The 21,400-nt window shown below is 39.2% G+C and overlaps 1 protein-coding gene across 7 annotated transcripts in view; it reads right to left on the bottom strand.

Moving 5' to 3' along the window:
• Positions 1 to 15,703: 15,703 nt before the first annotated feature.
• Positions 15,704 to 21,400, bottom strand: part of IPO11 (importin 11) — an 81,520-nt gene continuing 75,823 nt past the window's right edge. For all 7 annotated transcript variants that reach the window (XM_077790056.1, XM_021534367.2, XM_021534368.3 and 4 more), the window contains 2 exons: positions 20,882 to 20,966; positions 15,704 to 16,016 (listed from right to left, as the gene is read on the bottom strand). In XM_077790056.1, the coding sequence (XP_077646182.1) occupies positions 15,852 to 16,016; positions 20,882 to 20,966 (250 nt within the window). In that variant the 3' untranslated portion in view covers positions 15,704 to 15,851. The remainder of the gene's footprint in view (positions 16,017 to 20,881; positions 20,967 to 21,400) is intronic.

A 21,400-nucleotide genomic window follows, 5' to 3' on the forward strand; every position in this document is an offset into this window, starting at 1 on the left:
TGCCAATTAAAACTCTTTTTTGACATGCCATATTTTGGCACTAAAGCTGTACAAATACACACATGTAGTCCCAGGATTCTGAGTCATGAGTCTCTAAAAATGAATATCAACTCACTGTCGTTTGCAACAACCTTTTCTTCTCCCCAGTTGTCCTGAACTCCTGAGTGCATTCAGTGTCAGGGGAACAAAACACCTGACATCTTGGTCTAAAGTGCTTTGCCTAACAAACACCATCTCTTTGATCTTTGACAGCTGTAGACTTAAAGGGTATCCAGCCTTCATCCAGGGTTTATCAACAAGATTGCAAAAAACAGTCTCCTCCTGAGTAGTGCAGAGACTCCTGAATGTCCCCTGTATTCTGTGGGATGCTACCTTCTACTTTCAGGTTATTGTTTTTAAGCATTTCAAAAGCACTTGCAGATAGTAAAAAGCTTAGTTTACATTGCCTAATGTTTTCTCTAACACAACTATTTTCCCCAGAGAAACATATCTCCTACTTCCACCCAAGACAGCCCCTTATATTTACCTCAAATTTATCATCAGAATTACCAGAAGCTTTGTTCTGAACCTGGTTATTGCCTCATTAATGCTCAGAGGACTGACATTTGCAAGCAGCCTAAACAAAGCGCTGAAATTTTCTTTTGAAAAACTTAGAGATGCATTCTCATTGTGTGTAGAAACATCTTTTACCATTACAGAAAACAGCTCTTTAACAAGGTTTTCATAGTTTGTTTTTACACACAGTGTGCAAATAGACCATGCAACTCAGTGAGATGGCAAATCCTTGATGACAGGAATTAAAGATTAAAAATGAGATTTGTAAATATACCAAGGATTTTGAAAGTTACTATTAAGAACCACTGTCTATTCTTTGTATATTTGGTCCAAAATTCTGGGATAAACAATGACGCTGCAGTAACTCAGACTCTGGAGGAGACCTGGAGCAAGGGCGGTGTTAAACTTAGAAATTTAAGTTGCATTTCATATAATGATAGAATGTTCTGGGTTGGAATAGGCTTTAAAGATCATCTATTTCCAAACCCTTTTCCATGGGCAGGGACATCTCCCACTAGACCAGGTTGCTCAGAGCCCCATCCAGCCTGGCCTTGAACACTGCCAGGGATGGGGCACACACAGATTCCCTGGACAGCCTGTTCCAGTGCCTCACCACCCTCCTGCAGTAAAGGATTTCTTCCTAATATCTCATATATAAGCCTATCCTTTTTTTGGTTGAAAACCATTATGCCTAGTCCTGTCACTGGTTGCCCATATTAAAAGCCTCTTCCCAGCTTTTTCCCAGCCACCTTAGGCACAGAAAGACTGCTAGAATTCTCCCCAGAGCCTTTGGTTATTCTCTGATTACGACTCATCCTACCTCAGGTAACACAATTGTGTTGCAAACATACATATGCTATAGCATGTATGTATAGCTGTATCTCTGCAATCCTTCTCTCATTGCTCACAGCAGACACTTGTAATGCATATCCAGTCCAAGAATATGTGTGGAACTCACACAGTTTTCGTTCTTGGAAGAGAAACAAATTTAAAATTGAATGATCTGCTATTTATTAGAAATTAAAAACCCAAACTATGACACTTCATGTGAAACACAGAGCTTGTTTTTTGTCCCAAAACATGAATTCCTTAAAGTCATTACATCACTACAGAAAGAAAAGGAACAAAAAAAAACCCAGCTGAAACACCTGAACGGTTGAAGTTATATCAGCTAATATATCTGAGCTTCTAAAAAAAACCCCTAAACCAAGTACACACATTCTGCAATATAATTTGCGTAATACTTGATTTTTTTCAGATAGTAATTCCAGAAAAAACAGTTGATTTGATACTTACAGAGCCAAACCAAACCCCTACCCGTGAAATCTTCATGACACAATTTTTCATCATGTACTTTTCCCATATATGAAAAATTCCTAATTTATGACACAATATTAGATAGAGGAAAGTATGTATAGGTTTCTGATATTGATGCTTTTCAGGGGCTGGTGGTGTGTTTGTTTAATTAGCAGAACTTCAGCTCTGCCAACAGCTTCTATATTATTGCAGAAGGAGCACAGAAGCAGTGCAGTGGAACATGTGATATGATGGATTAGTGATACTTGAGATTAATGGAATTGACCATACTCAGCTGCAAAGTTGAATAAAGAGGCCTGGTAAAGCTTACTAAGGTAAGCAAATCCACAAGATTTATTCCCTTTCCTCCTTCCTGAGCACCAAAGCAATAACCTCTCAGATAAATTTGTTATTTTGTATTTGGAAAGATTACACCCGAAAAAAGAACATTTATCAGTTACATAGGCAGAAAACCATATTGTGCTGTTAGGGTGTATATTCATCTGTTATGATAATTATATTTAATACAGGATTATACCTTCTCCTCCTGTGTACTACTATTAAAAACTAACATTATCCCATTTATACTGCATTTTTTCTTTTCCTCTTCAGGTGCCTTACAGAAAGCTTTGCTCAGGTGAGGCTCTCCTGCCAAAAGAGAGATTGCTTTCTGCTTATGCACAGTGTCAGTAGGCAAACATATGCTTTCAGCAAATTGTACAGCATCTAGCTAAATCCAGGACAAATGCATATGTCACCCCCTAAATCAAACACTCTCTCTGTAATTTACAGCTTACTCCAAATTATAGCAATTTAACCAAAAGAGGAATTTGCCTTAGTACTTCTGAGTTTTTTGGTAGACATTAGTGCCACATCATTTAATAGCTCAAATTAATGCACTCCAGTTTATTTTTGCTTGTCAGTTTAATGTGATAATAAGCAAATATGTGATGAGAAGCAACTGAGTAATCAGGTGTTGCTCACCCTATAGAAGAGAAGGCTGAGGAAGGACGTTACTGCCCTTTACAACTGCCTGAAATGAGGGTGTAGCCAGGTGCAGCTCTTCTCCCAGGTAACAAGAGGCAGGACAAAAGCAAATAGTCTCAAGTTGCACCAGGGGAAATTTAGATTGGATATTTGGAAAAATATCTTCACAGAAAGGGTTGTCAAGCATTGCCCAGGGAAGTGGTGGTATCACTGTCCCTGGAAGTGTTCAAAAAACATGTGGATGTGGCACATGGGGACAAGGCTTGGTGGTGACACAATGGTGGTATGGTTGGACTTGATGATCTTAGAGGCATGTTCCAACCTTAAGGATTCTATGATTCTATGAAAGCAAGAAGCATCATCAAACAAGAGGCTCATCATTTTAGTTAGAATATTTTTCTTGAACAGTAATGACTCTTACTATGAAGTATGACACAAAGAAGGACACAGCATACTATTCCCAGGAACAGTTATGAAGTCCAAGAAAAATCTGAAGCCACATTAAAAGATGAGGAGAGCAGCATTTCTGTCTGCTGTGCCTTAACCACAACCTCTGCCACCACAGCGAGGATGAATCACAAGGCCTTGCAGCTGCCTAGCCTCAGTCAGCAGAGCCACTTGCCTTTCCTGAGAGCAGCAGCAATGAGTAAAATACTAAAAAGAAAACAATTTCTCCACACAGCACCAGAATGAGTTAGCATGAAGCAGTATTCTAATTCTCTGCCCTGTCTATCCAATCCAATAATTTATTAATTAGGTCAATTTAGACAGATAAGTGTGGCTTGTGCATCAGTGCTAGGAGGAGCCAGAATTGAAATTGCCTGTCTCAGCCTGTGCAAGCAAAACCAAATGTGGTGTTCCTGGTCACCTTTCTTCACTTGAGAACACTGCAGGCAACAGAACAAGGGCATCTGTGGCAAAGCCAGCTCTGATTCAACAAATACCTCAGCTAGAGCTGAGATAATTCTTGCAGAGTCTGTTCATATGAGCCAGGTTCTGGGAAAGCACAAAGCGGTAGAGACTGTGTCCAACACGGACACGGAGATAGCAGAACTACAGAAATCCAGCCCTAGAGGGAGAGCACGCTAAGCAGCTCTACAGAAGAAAGAACAGCTAGCTTTGACTTGGAGCCTTAACACCCTGCTAAAGATCCACATGGTATAAACAACATCTGTGCACCATGTCTCATTATGTTCTCTAATATTAACATTATCCAGGCAGTAAACTACAATTATTCTGCTGTATGGGACCCCTAAACAAGTCAATGCGGAAAAACCAAAATCCTCCCATCTCTTACACAGGAACACACAGTTTTTCTGTTCCTGACCTCTGCTTTGTAATTGCATGTCATGAAAGACTGGAAAAGAATTTATGCCCTGGGTTAGGTATAATTTGCCTCTAATACAGTACTTAAATATCTCTTACAGTAATAGTGTATGTTATCTTATTAGTATCACAGCCTTTTCAGTTTAAATTGTCTCTAGTGCCTCAGCTGAAATGTATTTATGGGCACTAAAGCTTACATTAGTTATTGTATCCAAATTTACTGCAAAATGAAGTTGAGTTAGAACTTCAATTTAACCTGAAGCTGCACACAAAGTCCCTTGTACTTGCCTGAACTTAAGATTGCTTAGGATTTTATTGCTGTAAGATTTTATTGACTTTGAAGTGCAAACATAACTGAGGGCAAAGGGAAATAATATAGATTTTAATATAATTTCTACTGAAAGAAGTGTTAAAGTAATAACATTGAGCAAATTTAGTATTTGGTAGACTGACAACTCCAGAGATAAGATTATGCAAAAAACTCCACTCTCTGCTCTGAAGGGGTGGTAAATGGGATTTGTTTGTTTGTCTTTTCTTAATCATAACTTTCAAGTTGCATTTTTTATTGGTGATGCTTACCAGTAAGGCTTTACATCCATTTTTGGGATGTGCAAAAATGATCAGGAACAATTGAGTTGTTGTCACTTGGTGACTTATCACTGATCTGCTGCTGTTAAGGTCCGAAGCTTCAGTCCTACACATCTTCAGTAGGAGTTCATACTGTTTTAAGAAAATGCATTCTGTTTCTTATTTAGAACAGGAGGACATCTTACACCAACAGCATACCTACTCTGCCATGATTTCTACTCCTACTCTAAAATATGGCTGCAAGCAACAAAGAGCTTCCTGCTCTAAAACCGAGGTTCTGGTAAACTTGAATGCCCCAGATGCAAGCTTCAAGGCAAGCTCTGAGAAATAAAATAATCCTGGTGACAGAAACACAGATCAGTACATGCACACTGAATAGAACTTTATTACCCTGACACTGTTATCTGAGTTTTTCCTGTTTCCATCCACTTGTGTTTATAATTTTCATAGTTTAGTATCATTCACTTCTTATGTCCGTTCCCATGCCAGTTCTCATCACCTTCCTCTTTCCTTTTCTTTTCCAATACCTTTTTCTCCTAAACACACTTTTTATATTCTCTTCCTCCCTAAGGCAGTCCATTTCTCTTCAGCTCCTACTGAGGAAATCTTGCACTCACCTGTTTTCTGTAAGCAGGCAGTTAAAATTGTCCTATCCCAAAGCTACAAAGAGAAATCTCACAGCAGACAATATAAGCTGGTTGTGGTCAAACTCTGCTGAGTCACTGGCAGTAATGTGCAATTCAGACAAAATTAATCTGCATCTGTGAGCACCATGCTATGATCCCAATCTCCAGGCCAGGAAGAATTAGTTTAAAAATACAGTAAATACAAAGTTACACCTGTAGTCTTAGAACCATAGAATTATATAATGGCTTGGGTTGGAAGGGACATTAAAACTTATCTAGTTCCAACTCCCTTCCATGGGCACAGACACCTTCCACTAGACATGCTTAGTCAAAGCTCCTTCCAGACAGGCCTTGAACACTTCCATGGATGGGACATGCACTCCACACTCCTCTGAACAACCTGTTTCACCACCTTGATAGCAAAGAATTTCTTTCTAATATCTAATCTGAACCTACCCTATTTTAGTTAGAACATATTTTCCCTTATCATTTGACTACATGCCCATATAAAATCTCTCCTACAGGCTTCCTTCAGGTACTGGAAATCTCTGGTTAGATCATGCTGAAGTTTCTTTTCCTGGCTGAACAATCCCAATCTTTTTCTCACAGGAGAGGTTCTCCATGCCTCTCATCAACACTGTGGCCTCCTCTGGATGTGTTCCAACAGATCCCTGTCCTTCCTGTGCTGTGGCCCAGAGCTGATGCAGTCCTGCAGGTGTGGTCTCAGCAGAGCAGAGCAGAGGGGCAGAATCCCCTCCCTCCCCTGCTGCCCACCCTGCTCTGGATGCAGCCCAGGACACGTTTGGCTCTCTGGGCTGTGAGTGCCATGGCTGGGTCATGTCCAGGCTCTCACCCACAGCACCCCCAAGTCCTTCTGGGCAGGGCTGCTGTGATCTGCCCCTCCCCCAGCCTGGATTGACACCAGGGTTTGCCCTAACCCAGGGGCAGCACCTGGTCTTGTTAAACCCTGTGAGATCCCATGAGCTTGTCCAGGGCCCTCTGGATGGCATCCCATCCTTCAGGTGTGTCAACAGCTCCACTCAGTTTAGAGTCATCTGCAAATCTGCTGAGGGGGCACTTGATCCCTCTATGCCATTGAAGAGGATATTAAATAACACTTGCCCCAGTACGAACCTCTGATGGTCACCACTTTTCACTGATGTCCACTGGGACTGAGCAGCTGACCACTACCCATGGATTGAACTAATTCCTTATCCACCAAACACTCCTCCTATTGAATTCTTCTCTCCAGCTTAGAAGGATGTTGTGAGGGACTGTGTCAAAGGCTTTACAGAAGTCCAGATAAATTGCAGCCACAGCCCTCTATTTTTCCACAGATGTGGAAAAGTCACTGCATAGTAGAAGGGCACTGGGCTGGTTAGGGAGGACTTGCCCTTGCTGAAGCTGAGCTGGATGTCCTGAATCATCTCTCTGTCCTCCATGTGCCTTAGCACAGCTTCCAGAATAATCACAGAAGTGAGGCTGACAGGTTGGCAGATCCCAGGATCTTCCTTTCTATCCTTTTCTAAGACTGGTACCATGTTTCCCTTTCTCTGGTTATCTGGGACTTCACCTGACTGCCATCACTACCTTCCTCAAGTGCCAGTTGAGGCAAACTAAATATTTGTGAAAGCCTGAGAAAATCTTCTTAACTTCTACCTACCAGTTCAAAGTTTTCCAAGATTTATGGCCAGCAGAATTCTCTAATGCCACTGAATTTTATTTAGTTGCAGCCTGTGACTAATTTGCATATTCTATATGTCTGTAAAGGTAATGCAGCATATTAACAAAGGCCTAAGAAATACACATTGAAGATAACTCTGTTAAAGAAAAAAAGCTTCAGTAAATAGAATAGGAAAATGCCTAACACAGTGGTCAGTTAGGAGCAGCATCCTGGAATCCTTCACAATAAAAAGAGGTTAAAAATAAAGTATAGAAATAGATCAGCCTCTCATATGGTCTGCTAGGTCTAAGTGTTCTATACTACTCTAATGATAGTGAAGAAGTGACTCAAAACACTAAAACCGTTAAATTTCTAAAGCCAGTTTCTGTCATAATTTTTCTATTTACAAACTGATTTTGCATAAAGTGCAAAGAAAAAGAATTCCACTCAATGCCGGGGGGCAATAAGACATTAAAGATTTCATTATATCTTTGGTGCTTAACTCCCACTTATATGCTCGTATATTAAAATGAGAGCCTTGAACTCCAGAGATCAAGCTGTCATGAAAAACAGTTGACATCCCCATCTCAAATTAAGGTAAATACCTTCCTTGCTGTTTTACAAATGGGCCGAGCCAACATTGCTGGCTTTTGTTGAGATGCAATTTGCTCATGGCTGGGTATATGTGATGTCTCCAACCTAATTCAGGGTTCACCTGTCTGCAATTGTGCAAGTTCATCTTAAAAAATGGGACAAAATGATTCATTATTCAATCTCAAGGCAGATTTTGTGAGCAAATTCAACCTTAGACATTACAAGATTGGATTACTCCTTCCACAATTAATATGCCAGCTGTAGGTATCAATGCTGAAAGTCTTCAAATTCTGCCTTTCTCCACATTAGTCCTCCCTTTACAAGAAATCAAAATAAAACACGAACCTCATCTCTCTTGAAGAGGTCCTCACCTCCTTCTGGTCTTGGTTCTGACATATCCTCAGTGTGAAGGTTCAGATATCTCTCCTCCCTCATGACAGAGTATCTGTAAGACCCCTCCAGTCTGTGGAAATTCATATCCTCTTCTTATTATGGGTCTATCCAGTCTCCAACACAAACACTGACCAGTACTCTGTTCTAGACCATGAACAATCCTATTTCTTTACTACACCCAGTAACATTAGGATCCATTGAGTTTCACCATTTTATCTTCCTTGAGAGAATTTGTCCCCCAAACCCACTCCACAGAAAGAGACTGTCAAATTTTGAGGGATCTTAGCAGTATATACAAAAACCCAACATGAGAGATGAAGAAAAGGTTGCTGAATTCCTCTCAGGCATGCTCACTGACAGCACAAGAGGCAGTGGTAAAAAACTGAAACGTGAAAGTTTGTTTGAGTACAAGATGTGAGCATGGGCAAAGAGACTGCCCAGAAGGCTGTGGAGCCCTCATCTGTGGACATACTTGAGAACAAACTGAACATGGTTCTGGGCAATCTCCTGATTGTCTTTAGCAGGAGGGTAAACTATATGACCTCAAGAGAATATTCCAACCTGCACAATTCTGTGAAATCTCATTTCCAGCTGTGTGAGCTTGTTCAAATGCTCTCCCTCAACAATATGACCCTCTAGATTTCCATTTCACAAGCCCCAAGCGAAACATGACACAAAAGGGCTGACTCTGAACCATCTGTCATAAGGCAGATCAGCATTTTCTAGTTCTAGAACTTCATCCATCTTTCTGTTGCTACTTGTGTTGGTTCTGCACAGCCTGTTTTTTGGTACTGGGGAGCCACAGAGGTGGCTTCTGTGAGAAGCTGCTAGAAGCTTCCACCATGTCCAGCAGAGCGCGTCCCTGGTGGCTCTGAGGATGGACGTGCTGCTAGAGGCTGGGCCAATTAGAGACAATGGTAATGCCTCTATGATAACAGAGTTAAGAAGAAATCAAAACAAAGTGGGTGCACAGGTTTTTTCCCAGCCAGAGAGGAGGAGGAGATGAGAACATGTGATGGAAACAACACAGACACCAAGGTCAGTGGAGAAGGAGGGGCAGGAGATGCACCGGGTGCCAGAGCCGAGATTCCTCTGCAGGCCGTGGTGAGACCGTGGTGAAGCAGCTGTGCCCCTGCAGCCCATGGGAATCCACGGGGGATGCAGAGCTCCATCCACAGCCCATGGAGGAGGGGCCCACACCAGAGCAGGTGGATGCCTGGAGGAGGCTGTGATTCAGTGGGAGACTTGGTATAGAGAGAGGGCTCTGCTTCCAGGCTGGAGCAGCCTGTCCTTGAAGGACTGCACCCTGTGGAAGAATGACCCATGCCACAGCAGTTTTGGGAGGACTGACTGCCCATGGAAGGGACTCAGCAGATTTGGCAGGAGTGCTGCTCATGAGATTAGAAGGTGCTGCTTGTGAGGTTGGAACGACACTGGAGAAATTCATAGAGAAGTGTGTCCTGTGGGAGGGACCCCATGGTGCAGCAGGGGAAGGACTCCTCTCCCTGAGCAGTGGAAAAAAGCCTCGAGTGATGAACTGACCAAAATCCCCATGCCAAGTTTCTCTGCACTGTGGGTAGGATGAAGGGAGAGGTTTGGGGGAAAAAAAAGTGTTTTTAAGGCTTATTTTATTTCTCATGATCCCACTCTGATTTTATTAGTAACAAACTCACATTGTACCTCTAAGTCAAGCCTGTTTTGCTCTTAGTGTTTTTTTGGGTCCTTAACTCATGAACCCTTCATTAAGCGTTCCTCTGCTCTGCCCAGCCATGACAGTCTGGCCAGTGACAAACTGCAAAATGCTACTCCACCCTGCTCAGTTATATTCTTGCCGTTTCTATTTTACTGGCAGTTTTTTTTTCATCAGTGCTCCCGAACCATCCATAGTGTTTGATAAAACTCAGTCCTAATACAGAAACTTTGTGGGCTCTTTCTTCAGTCAGGCTGAAAATGGCTTATTCAGTCTGTTGATTATTGCCTGTTACTTGGATGTTAGCATTTCACATCTGACTGCACCACCACCCAGCCTCCCCAGGAACCTCTGTGCTGCAGCCTTCCGAAAGACCAATTCTCCCGTTTTTACACTGCACTTGCAGAATCTCAAGAAAGAGGCTGAGATAAATTTGTTGATTTCTTCACAAGTACTTCGGTAGGTGGAGGATGAAAAGGAACTTCTGTGGAGCAGAACAATTCTGCTTGCAGGGCTCTCAGATTCTTAGAAGAGAGACAATAATACATCTAAATGCTTCAACAAATGAGTACAGCTAGCAGCAAAAACCTAGATGAGGACTCTTAGGATCCAGGGTGTACCCACACATGAGGTATTAGAGTATCATTAAATAAAATGATTTAATAGCTTTAAAGTCAGGTAGGAGAATATGAGACCACTTCCTTCACCCATAGCTGTTGGACAAACCAATCTGCATCTTTTATTCCTCACCAGAGTGCTTGATAGCCAGCATATGAGGATTTCATTTATGTATTTAAGAACTGAAAAAGACAGTGCTTTTGAAACAGCAGGTACTCACTACAGATTGAGTAAACTAAAGAGCTACATCTGTAGCGTAAAGTGTGGAAAAATACAGGGCAGAGCATTTCAACAGCTGAGTAGGGTGAAAAGCTGTTTGTGCAGGTAGTTTATGCCTGTAACCTTCCTTGCATACCTCCCTGATATTTTACGTTTGGTTGGTGAAGCATCAGGGCGAATGTACAGTTTTTAAGTCTCTTGAAAGCTCACTTACTTAGTCAGTAGTCATTCCCACAATCCAGATGTATGAGAATTACTAGTTTTTCTCAGTATCCTCTTAAAAAATCTGTACGGTATCTTTGTAATTTTAGTTTTAAAAAACCAAATTGTAACAATTAATAAATAGATTATTTCCCATCAAAATAAAGACTACTTGGTTTAAAATACTTTCGAAATTACTCATGGTGTATATTTAAAACACCACCATGCAACAAAATAACAAGGTGTACACTTTCTCTGCTCAGAATTTATCTATCAGCAATTTCCATTTTCTCAAAGTGGCAAGTTATTGGGTATTTATCTATATTGTATGACTGATTCAACTGTTTCCTGAACAACTAATGAAACATTCTAAGTTTAAACCACAGCTAACATCTATCAAACAGGCCCCACAATGTTCTGCTACTTTTCCTGATTAACACCAAATATTGTGCTGGTGTAAATATTAGAAAAACAAATGTATCTTCTGGTTCAAATATTTGCATCACCTAAACATTTTCCACCTATTTCTAAACACGGCTTTAATAGTAATTTTACTAGTTAAAATTCCAGTGGGAGGGATGACAACCTGCAGCCACAGTAAACATGACTAATTTTTTGTCATTGTTTTAAGCAGTATCTCCTTATTAGCACTACACTCAATTATAGAAATGGGGAAGTTTTTGAGAGATTAATCTAAAAACTGAGAACTTTTACACTACCTGAACCAATATGCACATTCAGCAAAATGTTTTATCTAAAAGTATTTATTGTGAATTTATTGGGCTTTTCACAGTTTTAGAAGTGACAGCTTGACTTCAAAAGTGGCTTGTATTTTATTAAAAGCAGGTTAAGAAGTTTTAAAAAGGAGAGAAATACAGAATTAAAACTTACATCAAGTAATACGCTTCTGTTGAGCATTTTCCCTTCTTCAGAAAGGGAATGAAAAATCAACTTTTTGCACAACTCCAGCCCAGGTAAACTTCTTTTCCACCTGCCAACATCCACTGCTTACTTCAGAAATTACACACACTTTGATGTGGATTCTGTTCTTATTCCCTATAATCAATTTCTAAGAGACATTTTCTAGTATTGCTGGTTTGCAACAAATTATTTTAATCCTTTTCCCTTCATTTTAGACCAAAACTGATCACCCACTCTGTGTAAATTTGAAAACTAACTCCTTCATAATCAGTGTTTCAAGCATGCTGTATATACCAGATAGTGCAGTAGTACACAGAGCCTAACAAAGTGCTGCTTGGCCACTGTGAGGAGCAGAGGATGTAACATTTGTAAGCACTCCTTATGAATACCCAATTATATTTTGAAGGGGGGTGTCTCAAGTTAATTTGAGTTCATTTTCCCAAGAGTCAGCAAAATATGTTAAGAACAAGCTATTGAACCTTATGAAATGCTTTTACAGAAGTAGTCAAATCTGGCTACCTGGTGATTAGTCAGATTATTAATCACAGTTAGCAGTAAGATGGAAATTGTGTTAGTAATCGTTTATTTTTTGGAGTGGCAGCATTGAAGCAAGACAACTAAATGAGTCTGAAGAGCCTTCAAAACGTGTATCTTAGTTACCAAAGTGCTGCTTCTGCTAAATGAAGATGTGGCATGTTCACAGTTCTAACACTGTGAACTGCAATTTAGGAGCATTACTAGAGTTTGGAATTGAATAAAAATAAGGAAAAAAAGTCAAGCATACTAAACAGTATTGAATATTAACTGCAAACTTGTATCTGTGTTAATATGATGTAAAGAAGTGATTTTATCATTGCTGAATCATCAGAGAAAAGACCGGATCTGTTACAATTGTAGCTATGAGCTGTGATTCTGCTCAGGATCAGGAGTGCCTTCACTCCAGATACCCTGGCAGAACATGTCTGAACACCTGACTTTCCCTCTGGCAAATCCTCTGAGGCTTACAATCATCAAATCATAGAATGGTTTGCATTGGAAGGGACCTTAAAACCATATAGTTCCAATCCCTCTGCCATGGGTTGACACATTCTACTAGACCAGGGTGCTCGAAGTCCCATCTAAAATAGTCTCAGTAATTTAGGGAAAACACACTAGAAAAAGCGAGTTATTTATGTATAAGAAGATCTTGAGGAGAAAGAAGTAGACACAAATGACCTGCATGGTATGTTCTTCTCTGGAATTGTGGAACCCCCTCTCAGTGAAGGCACAGTGGGCAGAACACCCACTGCCCATCTGCCAGCTATGCTGCCAGCAGCTGCTTCCCTGGCAAGGAGCGGAGCTCTCTCCAGCAGCCTTGCCCACCAAGGGCTGCTGGGACTGGCACCCTGCACTGCCTCTGCACCTCCTGGGACACCACCCATGGCCGAGGTCTCAAACACACAGCCTGACTCTGGCACTTGGTTACAAATGATGCCAAATCCTCCACCACTTCACTGCAGAGAGAGGGTGGGAGTCCATGGCCTCACTGCTGGCAAGGCAAAGAGCACTCCGAGAACACAAGACCATGCCCACAGGCTATATAACCTGGAAACATCCTTGGAAGTTATTCCAGTTGTATTTTTCATGAGACAAATACCTCAACTATTAAATTATATAAATTATAACTTGGATAAATTTAATTTCTAAAGCTGAAAAAGATTTAACAGATTGCAAAGACAGCACATGAGTTATTAACACTTCAGTTAGGTGAGGGGCCTAAAATGGTCATCATTGATACACCAAAGCTAACGTTTTGAAGATGGAAGCAGCAGAATTAATCCTCTCATTTAACTCTTACCAGAAACAGGACACTTTTCTTCACCTTAATAATTGCCTTTTCTGAAAAGTAAACTGATAGCATTTTTAAGTATTCAGGGTGCTGCAGCGGGAAAAAAAAAAAGAAAACCAAGTTAAATTACTTTTGTCTTGAAAATCAAAGCCTAGAAAACAAGAGAACCCAAAATGCTTCCTCACTGTATTTTACTGCTTTGGTGTCAGTCTAATTGCTATATTTGGTTTCTACTCTTTCACTAGAGACCAAACTTAAAAATCTCACCATCAAATTCAAAAAGGGCTATAGCTTGCTGCGGTCCTAATCCACATTCTTCCAGTGAAAATTTAACCCTATGTGTAAGGGTTTAATATATAATGATAATATGTAATAATTTTTATGCTTTTTCAAGCTGAAATTTCTCCCCTTTCAGTACCAGATTGTTGCTGGTTGCAGATGGGAACTTGGTTTGGCATTGTGCTCATTGACAATGCCTGTCATATAAACAGTTATGATAATGATTATCATTTTCAGTTATAGTTCAAGTCTCAGAGAAAAATCTTCCAAGATCACAAGCCAAACACCTAGTAACAAATTTAACTTGTTCCCTAATGCATATGAAAATGAACACATGCAGTTATACAGAGACATTAGTCAGAAAGTTAATCACAACTTCTTGTGCTGTTATTAGCTGAAAGTACATCCATCATTCTTGACAGGGTCTTAGCCACCATCATGCATTAACATGAACTGCAGTTAACACTCTGCCACGTGAGGTAATGGGGGTGGAGCTGCTCTGAGAATGATGCAGGCAGGTCTGCCTCAGCCACGATGACAGACCTGACATGTGAGACACTGCACGGGGAACTGGGTGGCTTGGCCACACAGCACAGAGCAGCCTTTAGACCAGGGCTGGACTAGAGCAGGTGGGACCTGCCTCCCTCTGAAACTTCAGGGAGTGCTATTTGGCACTGCACAAGGGATTCTGCAGAACAGTGGAAGGGGAGTACTGCTTGCAGGATGTGTTTCTGTACACCAGGCAGTCATGCCAGGTGGGGTCAAAGGTGACCAGATCTGCACAGATTTTATACTGAGCTAAAAGCTTAGTGTCTGCAGATTAATTGTGCAACAAATCCAAACTTAGTCAAAAGCCACCAGGTTCTGCTAATTGTGGTTCACAACTGAATGGGACCATCAGCACACTGAGTCTCCTTGCAAATACCAAATGTAACCAGATAAGCCTCTTAATTATGAGATTATGATGGTGGATGACTGAGGAAATGACATATACGTAACATACAAAGACTAGCAATTCTCCTGGCAATCCTCCCTATGCCAAGGTAAAATGCAGGAAACAATGTGCTGAGTTCTCACACAACTTCTCCTGACAGATGCTGGCAGCAGGGGACAGGGGAGGTTTCGTATTCAGAGCTGTGAGAGCCCCAATAGTCACTAATGCCAAAGAAGGAGAGAAAGACGAGCCTTCCTCTACAAACAGAGGGAAGGTTTCAAAAAAGATTACTCCCCCAAAGTTCAGTAAAAAATACTCATATTTTTAAAAGCATCTGGTTATCTGTTAAGATTGTCAAAAGCTTGTAGGTGTCTTTAAACAGCTAATCCTCTCTGGAAAAAAAAAATGCCTGATTTAATAGCTGAATCATCCCTTAGTAAGGCAAAGTTAATTTCAGCTTTGAAGGTGGAAAATACTTAAAAGGAAAAATCTGAAAATGGAGATCAGCATTTTCTTCCCTGTTGCAGCCGGAATTGCCACTTCCACCTGCCAGGTACATAAAACAAAGGCATATAGAAAGGAGGAGCTTTACCCTGCAGGTAACTAATAAATAATTGAAAGTAAACGCCTTGTTTTAGAACAGGAATATTTCTATTACAGTCTTACAGCTTTCCTACATCCTTCTGTTTGTAAGGTTGAACATACAGTCTAAAAAGAGCAATAGAAAGGGAGAAAGTTACAGATCTGCAGTATTAAAAGAAGCAACTCCTGATACTGAATTATAGTGCTGAATTAACAAATTCGTCCCTTTAACATACATTAGTAAGTTCCCTCAAACATCTGACTTTATGACATACCTTAGTGAACCAAAAAATAGTACTACATAGGGCAGCATATACTGTGTTAGGAATCATGGAAATGTTAGCTTAATGATAGAAGCCTTAATTAACCTTTTATCATTAAAAAAAAAATCAAAAGAGCGTAGTTTAGGAGCAACAGCAGAAACTTTTTTTATTATTTAATCACAAGTTATTTTCATCTTTCATTAGACTCATCCATACAAGACTGAAGGCTAGAGTTTTTTCATATTTTTGAAATACAAATTTTACATAGAAAATATTTTTTCTGCTTATTTAGAAGCCTTGTAAAAATTCTTGTAGCTGGGCAACTATTTCTGTATCCACGGTTTCCATAAGGGCATGAAAACCTTGCTCTCCCAGTAATTCCTGCTGTGCCTTTAACTTCTCATAGATGAACTGCTGCAGTGACACAGTGTGTACTGGGTCCTTCAGTGCAAGCTGTGGAAAACATGTAAAATAAAAATATGTAACAATGCAAAAAAAAAAAAAGCTATGACTTACACATTTTGATTATAACCTCAGCTCAAGAAAGAAATCTACTTTTATTTTCCTTGTACTTACTTGAGAAACAAGAGGAAACGCTTGTGCAAAACAAAGATCAAATTAATTATTAAGGCAGATAATCAGTTTTAAACCATTTGAAACTGTCAAATCATGAGTCTTACACTTTGCTCTGAAGTTTAATGCTTCTACAAGATAAAATAATTTCAAAGCTACTTTATTAGTTACTGCTGAACAAGGTTCCTGTAACACTTAAAAATCAGATCAGATCTTACCAAGGATTTTATAGTGATGGCATGCACTATGGTCAGTTTTATTTTATTAGTAAGAAAACAAAACACTGAAAAAGTCAAACTTGTTTAGACTAAACAACAAACAAAATAAACTGTCCATATGTATAAAGAATAGCCACACTTCAGTACTGATAAGTACTACAGACCTCATAAATCCTGCTGGATTATACAATTTTATTTTGGGCAGGGAAGGACAGGATATTTGTCACTATTTTCCCATATTAGCTGCCTTTTAATAGCAAAAACAGGTAGAAAAAGAAGAGGCTACACTGACAGAGGATGTGTTGCTAATTTTAGTGTCAGCAGACACATGGGAAGGCTCAGGACATTGACAGTTATGCCACATTTGTACCCAGTCTACCAGGCTGGAGGAAAGGGGATGGGAGATGGGGACACCTGGTGCTTGCTGTATTATAAAGAAGTAGGATGTTGAAATCAATGGCAGTTAATGGAGACATGTCATCTGTTCATCTTAGTGTCAAACCCAAACAACACTGTCTATGCTGTTTCAAGGTAAGACTTGAAAATGTTATTACCTATTATTGCCATTATACTCTTTAGAAGTGGGAAGAAATTGAAGTAACAATTTGGTACTCTGTAGGAGCTTTTTTTCTTTCAGTAAATGTAATTTGAATCTGTAGAATGTAATAGAGTTTTCTAACAAAATTTATGAATCATAACTACTCTAATCAATATTTCCTGAAGTAGTGGCATTTTTTTCCTGCCTTGACAAACAAAGAATCTACCAGTTTCTGAATTATTTGCATTCACCTAAAACTGTAAAATTTGGGACATAAAATGAATTTATAGTTAGTTTCTGTAAGTTCATAGCTCTGAAAATCATGTATAAAATTACTCTAGGGAATTTTGCACGGAAAAACAGGTATTTAAATACGAGTGATCATCCTCGTGACCCTGACCAAAGCCATTCAATCATACTCTCCACAATTAGGACAGGAGAGAAAATATAATGAAAGGCTTATGGGCTGAGGTAACATCAGGAAGTGATCAGGTAAGATCACTCACCAATTTCTCACGTGTGCAAAACAGATATAACTCAGAAAAATTATTTTACCACCAACCAGATCAGGGTAGGGTAGTAAGAAACAAAACAATCTTAAAACACCTTCCTTCCTCCTGGGCTCAACTTTAACCCTAAATTCTCTACTTCCTCTGGAGCATCTTGAGGGACAAGGGAACGGAGATTGCAGTCATTTTATCACATGTTGTCTGTGGTGCTTCTTCCTCCTCACACTCTCACCCTGCTCCATCATGGGGTCCCACCCACAGGAGACTCCATGAACTTCTCCCACAAGTGCATCCATCAGCTGCAGTCCTTCACTAACACATCCAGTGTGGATCCCTTTTTTTCCATATGACACAGTCCTTCAGGAATAGGTTGTTCCCGTGTGGGCTCCTCTCCCCATATGGCCACAGGTGACAGGAGCCAATTCCAGTGTGGGCTTCCCATAGGGTCAGACTTCTTCAGCCATCCACCTGCTCCAACACAGGCTGTAGGTGGATCTCTGCTCCACCACTGACCCATGGGCTGCACTGGGGGCTGCGGGGGCACCTCAGCTCTGGCACCTGAAGCTCCTTCTCCCCTTCCTTTCTCACTGACCTCAGTGTCTGCAGATTTGTTGCTCTCACATATCTCACTGCTCCCTGTCTGCCTCACCATTCAAAGCAGTAGCACTTGAAGCCAGTGGAGACTTCTGTAGTATGCTTAATGCTTGCTGCTAGAAGCATCATCTACCATCTGTAAGTAAAGGCGACTTAAGAGTCTTCTGACTTAATTAAGGAGTTAATACAGTAATTTGTTTTCATTCAGACAGTCACATCAAAAGAATTTCAAGTAAATTAAGGATCTTCCTACAACAACAAGTTGATTTTCTTTTGCTCTACTTATTTAGAACTTGTATTCAGAACTAACAAAACAAATGAAATAGTTTGATATAATGAGTTTGTCAACAATATTTGACAGACAGCTGCAGTCTTCACTGACTTAAACAAACAAAATCATAAGTTTGGAAGAACAGTAAGCATAGTTGGCAAAGGACTACATTAAGTATGTATGCTGAGCTCCTAGGTGTGTGGCCATAGCTGTTTTATTGAAATGTGCTTGATTCTCATAAGACAAGAAAAATCTATTTTCCAGTTTAAAAATACCCTAGTAAATTCCAACAGCTTTTTAGTCAAAACAGCTACAGACAGGAAAGAAAAATTTGGCAAGTAATTGATTATCGAAATGTGCTTTAGGATGCTCAGTGAAAACATGGATTTTACTAGTTTTTTGATCTTGTTACTTTACAAATTGATCTTGAAACTGGATACAGGTTGTCCACCTTGGGGCTGGACTGAAGAAACCAATCTTCCACCTCCCTGGCTGTAAACACAGGCTTAAAGCAGACAAACAGTTCAGAGGTTTTGCTGATTCCCTTTAGGTTGTTCTTGATTTTCTTATCACATTATATATTTATTCCCTCTTTTACTTTACCAGCAGTACCAGCCACTATAGCTAGATTCTAAGTTTCATGTGAGTGTGTGCTCCTACAGAGAGGAAGAAACTTCCATCACACGTAGGTAGGAATGGGCCTGGGTAATGTTTTGGTTTTAATCCAGTTTCTAAAATCAAATGTTAGCTGTGCTTTCAAAGCCCTAACTAACAATTCTGATTATCATCTGACACTTCTGCTACTAGTGACCTGCCCAAACGACCTGTACAATTTTGAAGTAAACAGCCAAGTGTCATGTCTCAATTTCTTCACCATCTGCAAAGCTATATATCAAGCTATTTCAGTTGGGATTCAGAATGAATTTATAGCAAACAACTACAGTTCACTTGCTTTCCCAGCTGCAAGAAATTACAAAAAAGAGTAAGAATACAATGTATATTAAAGTTAGCTGAAAAAATTACAGCATAGAAAACTTAAGTCAAAAATATATCAGGAAGAATTAACTAAATATAAAAATGAGAAGACTAAAATACATGGCTATTCTTACAAAGAAGGCTTGAAAGGAGAAAAGCAAAGGATTTCCATAATGCTTAGAAATTTAGAAAACAAAACAACCATGGAAATAGTTAAATTTATACTATGAGATTCAAAACTAAAATGAAGCTTTGATGTTCATGTATGATAATTTATTCTCTGTAAACTTTGCAAGAAAACAAAGGCTGAAAATGTGTTGAAACTTGATGTTAAATAGAAGATGAAGAACAAAGCTCAAGCAATTCCTTAGGGAAAAAGGAAAGTGATATACAAAGGAAGATAAATGTAAGGGAAGATAGATGCAAGGGAAGTAAATCAAAACCTTTGATGTGGTGCTGTTAGTTTGTGAATCTCCTCCTTATCAAAGCACATTTGTCATTATTCAAATGACAATTAAGGCTGCATTGCATGTGACCCCAGAACAGTTCCCTCACTCTGTGTTCATCAGCAGAATATTGGTGTGTTGTAAATTTAATCATACAGTATAATTCAATATGCCCTGCTTTTTATTTTGCCTGACATATCTGCACTAAAGGTAGCCAATTACAAATCTAACAAATCTAAATTCCTCAACATACATCCAAACTATTGAAGTTAACCTGCAACAAAAATTAAGGTCTAACACAATGATATTAAAACTTTAGTCAGACATCAATATAGTCTGAGTATACTCAAAATTAAGAACATGAAAGCATTGCAGATTAAAATTAGCTTTTGCTATTTAAATCTGATTAATAAAACATGTCTCTCTATTGATCTATAGACATACTGATCCCTATTGACAACGATATACACATATATATATTTATATTGAGAGATTACACAAAACCACTAAGAATAAATGTCACTCTGCAACAAACAGCTAGAAATTAAGCCCACAAGAAGAAGGAAATTTAATAGAGTCCAGAGATGCTTTCAAGAGTAACAATTATAGAACTGTGTAATACATTTTTAAGGATCACAGAAAATGACATTTCTGCATTTTGTTTAAATCTGAAATTGCAAGACACTAGGAATTTCTCTTAAGGAATTTCTAATAGCAGAAGTATATGGAAAGGTTTACATTTTTTAAAGAAAGACATATACTGTATTGATTTTATATTTATTAGTATGTAAAAGAAAATACACTGGCTTCTTTGTAAGAGTTCTTCACACTAGATAAAAATTCTATGCATGCATACAAATTCTTTTAAATATGAGAAATTTGTCCTGCCATGACAGTTCAATAAAGTTTAGCTCTCTGCTTTTTTCAGTAAATTCCTTCTATATTGTATTAGTATTGTAATGCCCAGATATTGTGAATAGATGATGTTTAATTTGATAACGATTACCAAGATGCAAAAATCAAGCAAAAGTGTAAGTGTTGTGGTTGCAATGTTTAGCATTAAATTTCATCTTTTTTGATTCAAAACATAAATTTTCCAAGAACAATAGATCAACCAAACCTAAAAATAATTTTGTGTGACAGAACTGAAGTACATAATCAGATTTATGACTGAATAACAGATCTAAAACTTACCATTTTTTTCCTTTTGTCTTGTTCTGTGGGAGGTTCCTCATCTTCTGTAGCCTTGGGTTCTTCAAAATGAGACATTAACATGCAGCTAAAAATGGGAATAAGAACAGTTCTAACATACATTATCATTAAAAATTATTTTAAAACACTTTTGAAAACACAGAAGAGATATGGGAGTTTGTTGAAAGACAGGCAATCTAATCACAATTAATTTTTTTCTGAGAACAGTGAATCTAATGAAGCTTGAATGCATATTCTCTGTCACCTCTACCCATGTAACAATCTCAGTTATCCTTCATGTTTTAGCTGAAGTGGTGCGTTAAAATGCATTTATGTACATAGAAAAGAGACTATGTGGCTTTAAAAAAAATACTGACAAAACCTACTGTTACTTAGAAAAATTTTCTGCTCTTTCTCAAGAAAATGCTATACAAACCCCCTATACAAAGTCAAAGTGGCTAAACATATACAAAGATTGCAAAGATGTCTCATGGCATACAGGTTTTTCTATGAGACCTTTGA

Source organism: Lonchura striata, chromosome Z (genome assembly GCF_046129695.1).
Source record: "Lonchura striata isolate bLonStr1 chromosome Z, bLonStr1.mat, whole genome shotgun sequence".
NCBI lineage: Eukaryota > Metazoa > Chordata > Aves > Passeriformes > Estrildidae > Lonchura > Lonchura striata.